The sequence below is a fragment of the Triticum aestivum genome, chromosome 3A (assembly GCF_018294505.1).
Source record: "Triticum aestivum cultivar Chinese Spring chromosome 3A, IWGSC CS RefSeq v2.1, whole genome shotgun sequence".
NCBI classification, from domain to species: domain Eukaryota; kingdom Viridiplantae; phylum Streptophyta; class Magnoliopsida; order Poales; family Poaceae; genus Triticum; species Triticum aestivum.
Window position 1 is genome coordinate 522,004,720 of NC_057800.1, and position 9,720 is coordinate 522,014,439.

General features: G+C 50.9%; 2 protein-coding genes across 2 annotated transcripts; one reads left to right on the forward strand and one right to left on the reverse strand.

The window, feature by feature from the left end:
- The first annotated feature begins 6,058 nt into the window (after nucleotides 1–6,058).
- LOC123061997 (uncharacterized) lies at nucleotides 6,059–6,664 on the forward strand. Its single transcript, XM_044485291.1, has one exon. The coding sequence runs from the start codon at nucleotides 6,207–6,209 to the stop codon at nucleotides 6,546–6,548; it is 342 nt and encodes a 113-aa protein (XP_044341226.1). The 5' UTR covers nucleotides 6,059–6,206; the 3' UTR covers nucleotides 6,549–6,664.
- Nucleotides 6,665–6,751: 87 nt separating this feature from the next.
- LOC123061996 (chaperone protein dnaJ C76, chloroplastic) lies at nucleotides 6,752–9,261 on the reverse strand. Its single transcript, XM_044485290.1, has 9 exons — nucleotides 8,893–9,261; nucleotides 8,657–8,785; nucleotides 8,421–8,547; nucleotides 8,206–8,326; nucleotides 7,956–8,037; nucleotides 7,788–7,838; nucleotides 7,456–7,494; nucleotides 7,226–7,319; nucleotides 6,752–7,133 (listed from the first exon to the last, which is right to left on the reverse strand). Exons 1-9 carry the CDS (start codon nucleotides 9,142–9,144, stop codon nucleotides 7,006–7,008), a joined length of 1,023 nt encoding a protein of 340 aa, XP_044341225.1. The 5' UTR covers nucleotides 9,145–9,261; the 3' UTR covers nucleotides 6,752–7,005.
- Between the last annotated feature and the right edge of the window lie 459 nt (nucleotides 9,262–9,720).

The following is a 9,720-nucleotide window of genomic DNA, read 5'->3' on the forward strand; positions in this document are numbered from 1 at the left end:
GTAATATAATTGTAAGTATGTCAATATTTTTAAAATAGTACATTAATAATTTAAAAACTAAGTTATTTCATCTGTGTTTACAGTATTTTTACTACATCAATATTTAAACTTTATTTTTTATTACTGGGATTATAATTTAAATACTATCTATAAATTTCTAGAAAAAAATGAACATGAGCAAAATGGAGTACAGATACATTATCTGCAGCCCATTTAAGCTCCACATGCATCCTCGCCTAATACATATAGCTTTGTTATCCTATTGGATTCTTCTCATTGAACGAGGGTGGGGGGGTTATACCAGCACATGTTCTAAGGCTAGTCATAATGGGAGTAACTTAGGTAGTAACATAGCGTACTCCAAGAAAATTTTGCTTATGTGACAAATAGTTAATGAGAGGTGGTAACATAATATATTACTATAACATAGCGCTTCCCGAGACAAGATGAGTCTACAAGTTAATAAATGAAGCTATCCATGATACTATTATTATGTTACTTTGCATTATGTAGATAGTAACTTAGACTAGTGTCATGCATATGACACTAGTATAAGTTACTCCCCACTATGACCAGTCTAACGGTGGGTGTTGGTTTCGAGGCCTGCCTCGGATATTTGTCTTAAATTCCGTGTTCGTATCGTGAACAGAAAATTGGGTGTTTTATGCAAAAATGCATTGGCAGTCACTCACTGACAGGTGGGCCATACACACGGATACACCTGCATACGCATCTGTGATCGTATTTGCACGCTTAAGTCAAGTTAGGTGATGACAGAATCGTGTTTTCAAAGTTCTACCACCAAACTATGTATGCCACGCAAGTTCTATGACTCCGAGTGATATTACCTCCAATCTTAAGCCGAGTGGCAAGTTTAGAGTTGTAAAGTGGATTTTTATTCGAAAATACAAGGATGAACATGGTTCCACATGCACCCATATGAATAGTAAATTTGAATTTTTTTTAGAAAAATATGTAAAATTATGAATTTCGGGACATAAAACTTAGTCGACCTGTGAAGTTTCGTGATGTATTGACACTCATGGTATTCTTGGTGAAAACAATACATCTGAGATCATATTATTCATCAAACAATGTTTTTTTATTATAGCTTTGATTTTGTCATTTTTGTCCAGATAGCTACGGATATGATTTTTTCGTGAAACTTCATACGCGAATATAACATATGATTTTTTGTCCAGATTACTACGGATATGATTTCTTCATGACGCGGAGAAGGTGCGCGGGGATCTGAAACTAGCGCTCGATGGCCCGGCCGATGGAGAGGGGACTGGCCGCGTGCTCGATGGCCCGGCCCTCTCCCTCGCCCAACACACCCCTGGAGCGACCACAACGCACTCCCTGCAGCTCGGCGCGGTCACCTCCCAAGTGTGCCACATGCAGATCTCTGAAGATGGTGGTAGCGGCGCCCCGCCGGGCCAGCTATTCACCACCCCCGTGCCATCCGTGCTGGGGAAGGCCCCAGCTCGCGCCAAGACGCCGGCATGCTCCAGGCCTGCAGCACCGCCGTCCCGCCAGAGTGCTCGTCAGGCGGCCAACCCATCCAGCGTCCCGATCAGCCAGAGGGCCACGCTACGCATCGTGCACGGCCTGGGCATCCTGGGACCGTAGGAGACCATGACGACCAAGGCTGCAGAGGCACTGATCCGCCGTTTCGACGAGCCGTTCTCTGACTCTGACATCAAGACCATTGCCAAGCTCACCAACCTCGACGCCGCGGCCCTCAAGATAGCCGCGGGCATGCACGGACAAGACGGATAGGCCGCTCAGGACTAATGCTTCCCCATGTTAGATTTCATTAGTAGTTTTAGCGTCCAGCGACGCTCAGAGTGCGGGTGGGTAGAGATAGGTTTCTCCATGTGTTGTAACAGTCTAAGGTGCTCTCGTAGCAGGGGCATAGCTGATCGTCGGCGGAATTTGGGGCCTATTGATGGCCGCCGGCGATCCTCTGGACCGATGGTGGTGTACTTGTGTTTGCTTTCTAGTAGTCTTAGTCGTCGGAGCTATAACCCGTTTCCCCGTGATTGACACAAACTACCAAATCATGTGCTGGAACGTCCGAGGGCTCAACTCGCCGGCCCGACAAGCCGTAGTGTGCGAGACGGCAGAAACACACAAGCTGGCCCTTCTCTGCCTGCAAGAGACTAAGATCGACAAGTGGAGTAGATCGTTAGTTAGAGAGGTTGGCGGGTGCAGGCTCGCCGATTGCGTCGTCCTCCCGACGATTGGCACTCGTGGTGGCGTCGCGATCTTCTGGGACAAGAGCCGGGTAGACATGTAATCCAGCGCCATTGGCCGTTTCTCCATCACGGCCAAAATCACCCTAGCGGCAACAACTTCATCCTTTTGGATGACGACGGTGTACAGACCCGTCGACGATGGGAGGAAAGATGAGTTCCTGGCCGAGCTAGCCCGAGTTGCACCGCCAACAAACGCCCCCTGGCTCATCAATGGCGACTTCAACTTGATCTATGAGGCCCGAGACAAGAACAACAGCAACATAAACCGCAGAATCATGGGCAAATTCAGAGTTGCAATCGACGCGGCAGGACTGAAAGAGATCAAGTGCAAAAACAGAAAATTCACTTGGAGCAATGAGCGGACGACACCAGCCCTAGTTAGCATAGACAAATTTTTCTGCAATATGGCCTGGAGCTCCATGTTCCCGTCATATCTCCTCCATGCCGCTTCAACATCATGCTCTGACCACTGCCCCTTGCTGTTGTCTGAAGCTTCTTCACCCCGTCGCGTGGCCCGTTTTCACTTTGAATCCTTCTGGCCGTGCTTTCCTCGCTTCCATGTGACGGTCCAATGCGCGTGGAACCGACCGGTCGCCTCCAGCTGCGCCTTCCAGCGTCTCAACACCAAGCTGGCTAGAACGGCAAAAGACCTGAAGATTTGGGCGAAGGGTTTCTTCAGTGAGACAAGGCTTTAGATGCACATGGCAAATGAGATCATCCTGCGCTTTGACATTGCCCAGGAGCGCATGCAGCTATCGAGCGAAGAACTGCAGCTACGGAAACAGCTTAAGATGCGCATCCTCGGCCTCGCTGCGATCAACAGAGCCCGCAAATGGCAGGCATCGCGTGTCACCTGGCTACGTGCGGGCGACGCCAAGATGGTGTTTTTCCAGGCCAAAATCAACTCCAGGCGTCAGAAGAACTTCATCCACGCCCTCCGCAGCGGTGACGCCATCGCCATCTCTCATGGCGACAAGGAGCAGATCATCCATGAGCACTTCAACTCCACCTTGGGGACGGCGACGCCGCGTAGCTGCACCAACAACTGGGACGCCGTCCACCTGCCAACCTTGCCCGCGGCCGGGCCTCGACACCCCGTTCACCGAGGAGGAGGTGTGGGCAGCGATTTGCAAGTCTCCACAAGAAAATTCCCCAAGGCCAGACGGCTTCAACGACTCCTTCTTCCGCTCCTGTTGGCCCATCATCAAGGACGACATCATGGCAGCCTTCCATCAGTTCTACAACCTCGCGGGGCGCGATATGTCCGTGATCAACAATGCGGCGATCATCCTGCTGCCAAAGAAGGACGGGGCGACAGAGATCGCAGACTACAGGCCCATCAGCCTGATCCATTCAATCGCGAAGCTCATCTCCAAGGTCCTCTCCATTAGGCTTGCCTCCGTCATCGGCTCAATCATCTCGCCCGCGCAGACGGCATTCCTCAAGACAAAGTGCATCCATGGCAGCTTCCTCTATGTGCAAAACTCCGTCCGGGCCCTGCATCGCCGCAAAACACCGTGTCTTCTATTGAAGCTGGACATAGCGAAAGCATTCGACATCGTGTCCTGGGAGTGTCTCCTCGAACTGCTTCAGAAACTAGGGTTTAGCGCGTGCTGGCGGGACTGGGTCGCGCGTCTTCTCGCCACTGCTTCATCTTCGATCTCCCTCAACGGCACGGCAGGCCCAAAGATTCTCCACCTGCGGGGGTTGCGACAGGGCGACCCGCTGTCCCCCTTCCTCTTCATCCTAGCCATCGATCCGTTGCATCACCTCATCGCCACGGCTGTGGATCAGCAACTCCTCCCCCGCCTCCCTGGACGTGATCTTGCGCTACGGGTGAGCCTATATGCTGACGACGCCGTCATCTTCTTAAACCCTAGCCGCGACGAGGTCGACTCCCTGCTGCGCATTCTAGGTGACTTCGGAAAAGCAACCGGGCTCCGCATCAACCCAGCCAAAATCCACGGTCTCCCTCATCCGATGCGAAAACGTCAACATTGGGGAGGTGCTGCAGGGTTTTGCGAGCTTTGTCGCCCCCTTCCCCATTAGGTATCTAGGCCTCCCGGTCACCACGGGCCGTCTACGCCTCGTTCACCTCCAGTTTATCATCGATAGAATCAAGGCGAGATTAGCGGGATGGAAGGGCAAGCTGCTGCCGATGGCGGGACGCCGAGCGCTCGTCCGCTGCGTGTTGAGCGCCATGCCAACCTTCGCGCTCACCATCCTCCGTGTCCCAAAGAGGATCCTCAGGGAGGTCGACAAGTGCAGGCGGCGCTTCCTTTGGCGCCAAGATGAAGAGATCACTGGTGCCAGTTGCAAGGTCAACTGGCTGACAGTGTGTGTCCCAACGGAGCAGGGAGGCCTAGGCATCCCCGACCTGCAGCGCTTCGGCAGAGCGCTCTGTCTGCGTTGGCTTTGGATCGCCTAGTACCACCCAGAAAGGCCCTGGGTGGGCTCTGCACTGCCATGTGATGATGCGGACATGGCACTCTTCTCGGCCTCGACGAAGGTGACGATCGGAGACGGGACGCGGGCATCCTTCTAGCTCTCCCCGTGGCTCGGACATGGAAGTCTCTCGCAGCGCTTCCCTAGGCTCTTCATCCACTCTCGACGCAAGCACATATCAGTCCACGACGCAGTGAGCAACGACACCTTGATCCGCGACTTTGCCCACGGACAAAACCAGCACCTCCTCGAGGACGTCCTGGCTTTGCACTGCGAGCTACAGCGATCGACGCAGCCTCTTCGACCAGGAGTGCCGGACGAACTCACCTGGAAGCTCTCGAGCTCGGGGACGTACTCGGCCAGGTCTGCATACCAAGCACAGTTTCAGGGTAGGACGGCGACCAACTTCGATCAATTGATCTGGAAAGCCTGGGCGCCGGGGAAGATCATTTTTTTTCATGGCTACTATTGCGGGACAAGCTCTGGTGCAATGACAGATTACAGAGACGGGGCTGGCCGAACAGCTACTTCTGCCAACTCTGCGTCAGAAGCCTCGATTCCTTGGGCCACCTGTTCTGGAACTGCCCGGAGTCCAGGAACGTATGGAGCGCGATCGGACAATGGCACGGCTGCTCCGCGCTCTCCCATGTGAGCTGCTGGAGCCGCGGAAACTCCAGCACGATCATCCAGAACATCTTGGCGCGCACTGATCCACCACGGCGGCACGGTGCGCGGTCAATCCTGCTGCTGGCATGCTGGGAGATTTGGCAAGAAAGAAACAACTGCACTTTTCAACACAGCCTTCCGAGCGTGCGAGAAATTATCAGGCGCATCCGAGACGGCATCGAGCTCTGAGGATCACAGGAGCAACGTGCATCGAGAGCCCATTCGGGGAACCACCTTAAGAGAAATTTTTTGCTTGTCCTAGGGTTTTTCGGCCGCCTGTGGCCAACCTTACGCACTTGATCCTCGGATCTTCACCCCCTGTTTGTTCTTCCGCTGCTTCCTGCTATAATCAATGAAAAGCCAGCATTTGCTGGATCTTTCAAAAAAAACAATTGACTATGCATATTACATAAAAATCATTTTTTTTAACTTTTTAGTTTTTTTAATTTACTATTTATAAGAGATGCGCATGAAACTATGTTCATCAAATTCGCGTCCATTTCTCGAATCCTACTAAATATAGTAGGCGTGTCATTCGCCATAAAGACAAAAACTAGGTGTGGTCGGCAGCTGAAAAGGGTCCAGCGGCCAGTGGCTCGTCCGAGCCCATCATCCCCAGCGGAAAGCAAGCTGACCTGTGCAAAAGGTAGACTTTTCGGTCATCACTGACCAGAAGCACCGAGCCGTTACACCCGGCCGGACGAAGTTAAAGCTCTCCCCCACTCCAAACTTCAGACATGGCCAAACACCAAGCCCCAAAATCCCGTCGTCTCCAAATTCCACTTCGCCCCGGCCGCCTGTAGCAATAGCAACAAGAAGCTACTCCTAGAAGAAATGGAGGGCGACGAGATCTTTGCAAGCCTAGACTCGCTCTGGTTCCACTCCAGCGTCCTTCACCGGCGGCCGCGCTTCAAGCAGCACTCGGAAGAGCTGAAGCCGCCCAGGAATCAAGATCAGCATCCCAAATGCGTCGACGGCGAGGTGACGCTGGGAGCGAGAAGAGCGGATCCGGGAAGCAGGGCGCTTCAAGAGCGCATCGAGACATGGCAGGAGGAGCAGTGGCGGCGGACGCTCGTCGTCGCGGCACCGCCACGGTGCTCGCCCGTCAGCGATGGTGTGGCCATGAAGGCTCATCTCAGGTCGTGGGCTCATGCCGTTGCTTGCTCCGTCAGATGAAGGCCCTCCATCAGTTCAAAATCTTGCAATTTGGTACGATGTTCCCGTTGTTTGCTTCACATACTAGTATATCTGAAATAAAGACATCTCGCCTGTAGCTTCTAAGTTTCACATGATATCTCCTCTGAGCTGCGCATTTCAATCTGCCAATTGAGAGTCTGCACAATTCCACTTGGAGTTTCTTTACGTTTGCACACACCGACGAGGTTGTGGGAGGAGCCAGGGGGCACTGCTTATTGTACACTTGTTTTACATCTGGAATCTGCATCCTATGGGTGATTTACAGATCGGCATCAGCCAGCTCTAGAACATGATTTACAGACATTGCTAACACGTCGAATCGAGGGCGGGAGAGCAAATGCTATGCAGCTCTCCTCAAATAATTAGGCTATACATGGAGGGTTAACTAACGCTTCATAAAACCACACATTTGATGTGTAACGACCGTGTTCTCTTCTCACTCCTGGTTGGACGCTGCCTCTGGAAGTTTGAATGTTGGAGGCCTGTCTGCACCTTTCCTCGAGTATTCTCGCCACCTCCTTGCCGCCGCAGCCGCTCGCTTCACTCTCTCCTTTGTGTCCTCATCTGTTTCACATGTCAGCAGGAGTATTAGAACACAGATAGGCAAAGGATGGGATCCCAAATGATCCGACGAATTGAAAACATGCTAGTTTTACCATTCTTTTGGTATCTTGTTGGTGACCCCCATATATCACTCCATGAACTGCCCTTGTTAGCATCATCTTGGCTCATCCGCATCCGCACCTTATTCTGCAGGACATTACGCAGAGGTTCAGCACAAGACACATGCAGTTGATATGTGGAAAATCAGAAGTTTATGATCCTCCTAAACTGGATTTTCATACGCATATATAAAGAAAGCCATGTATGGAACAGAGAATTATACCAAGACTTGTGCTTGTCTTTTCTCCCAGCGCGTACTTGCCTGACAGCAGGAAAGATAAATAGAACATGTTAAGACCTACATAAATTTCGTCGCTAAAAAAAGACCTACTACATGAACTGTGGTTTAAACTGCATAGAGTCTGTAATAACAACTTCAGAAGGTGGACGTATTTAGAAATATGCACATTAATTTTTATAATGAATTGCATTGCATAGAGCCCATCCATCATCACGCGAGGAAGGGCTTTTTTTTCGAAAAGGAGGATACCCCCCGGCCTCCACACAGAGAAAGTTAGGGGAGAAAAATGTAATTTACATGGGTAAAGATATTACCATCCGGAACACATCAAATGAACTCCCCATCCCAGAAAGCATCAATGCAACCTGCTCAAATGGGAAGCAGATCATATGATATTACAAGGTAGGGTAATCTGAATCTAGTATGATACAGTAGAAAACAGCAGAGTGATTGCATATTAACTAACTGCAGAAATTCCTTACATTCACTCTCTCGACTCTGCGCATTTCATCCTCGAGGAGTGTAACTTGTGCTGCTGAAGTCCAGTGGATGCAGTCAACCGGACTGGATACACAGAGTTTAGAGGTTTATGAGCATTACTATCAGTAGTCACAAACTCCCCCAATGGAAAACCCACTCATACTGTTTGGCACAAATGGCAGCATACACATTCAGTAGATTTGTTACGGCAGTGGACAGGTACAAATGAAATAATGCAGACATGGGGCTCACCAACTGTCAATGGCTTCTTGAATTAGCTCTTCATTGCCTGATTGATTGTAAACTCTTGCACGCCCATAATCCTCCTCAATTTCGAAAACCTTGGAGCACACATTAGCACAGTTTTTACAACCTGCACAGACGTGAGCAGAACTTAAATCAGAACCCAGTTTAGATAATCTAACAGTAGCTCCTGACCAGGTTATAGCCATCAGTGGTAGTAGTACCTATGCAGCTAAACTCGTCGACAAACACATGATCCCTGGGTGCATCATCCAAGAAGGGGTTGGTTGCTGTTGCAGTAAAGCCATTGATCTCGTCATACACGGCTCGCTGGACGGGGTCGGTAAGTACCTGTTCATCCCTTGCTCATGTTATTAACTTCATCGATTAGATTGCAACGCAAATTGTTCGTGTCCCCTGAAGAAAAGAGCGTACGGTTTTCATTTCTCGGGAATTTTACCGTGTAAACCTCGTTGATGAACATGCAGAAGTTGGTCACGTCAGGGTCGTTCCCACTGAGATCTGGATGGCACGCCTTCATGCAATTGTAGTACGCTTTCTTGATCTGCTGCGGTGTTGCGTCCGGCATCTGAAAACATGGAGGAATTATTATCAGCTCAGTAGCAGCCTAGCAGGGGAAAGACGATTGTTTTCCCACAAGAGTGCGAACGAGTGGTCAGACGCTGAAGAACTTACGACGCCAAGAACGGCGTAGTAATCTTCGGCGGCGCTCCCCTCCGGGCTGCGGGGCTCCGTCGCCACCGCGGACACCCTGAAGCCCCTCCTCCCCCACGTCCTCCGTCTCCGGTGGCGGTCCCTCCTCCCGGCGCCGGCCAGCCCCGCGACTGCCCATCGCCGGACACTGCCGGAACAGCGGACGGCCGTGGAGGAGGAATGGGCCTTGGCCACCAGGTCGGCGAGCAGCGGCGGAGACAGGAGAGGAGCCATCGGGTAGAGGATGCTCGATCGCGCTTCGGTGCGAGGGAGGGAGGGGAGGAGCGAGGAGAAGGCCGGCTGGATCCGGTGGCCGTGGGGCTTTGCTTGCTCTGTTTTGCTGCGTTTTCCTGGCAGCCTGCGTTATTACGGTTTTTCTCAACCACACTTCTCCCGCGATTTTTCTCCACCGTTCTTCTTCACGAAGCTGACCTTGCTGATGTTTGTATTTGCGTGGATACCCTCAGCTACGTCGGCATTTCTCAAAATGTCCGTGGTGCAGTAAACTCCCACTCTCTTTTTTTTGGGTAAAAAATATATTTCTTGAGGTGAGCCTGGTTGATCGAAAATAAAAATGATACTCAAATGCAAGCCATCATCAAATTTTCTCTCTCGACTTCTTCATTTTTATGGCTGCCAGTAGCTTACAGTGCTTTTATTTGCGGGTGAGCTCTTTTTTTGAAAATAATTTGCGGGTGAGCTTACAAGGCTTTTCTGACAACGAAGTAGGCGCCCTAACTTCTCAAGGATTCAGGTTACGTGATGCAAATAAGTCTTTTCAAGGTGATAATGTTGCACATATAAGCTAGT

Bases quoted from the DNA above. Each gene is read 5' to 3' on its own strand.
- LOC123061997 (XM_044485291.1), top strand. From the start codon at position 6,207: ATGGAGGGCGACGAGATCTTTGCAAGCCTAGACTCGCTCTGGTTCCAC.
- LOC123061996 (XM_044485290.1), bottom strand. From the start codon at position 9,144: ATGGCTCCTCTCCTGTCTCCGCCGCTGCTCGCCGACCTGGTGGCCAAG. The intron at 8,548-8,656 runs GTAAAATTCCCG...AGGGATGAACAG, and splicing joins TCATCAACGAGGTTTACACG to GTACTTACCGACCCCGTCCA. The intron at 8,038-8,205 runs GTGAGCCCCATG...CTGTGTATCCAG, and splicing joins CAAGAAGCCATTGACAGTTG to TCCGGTTGACTGCATCCACT.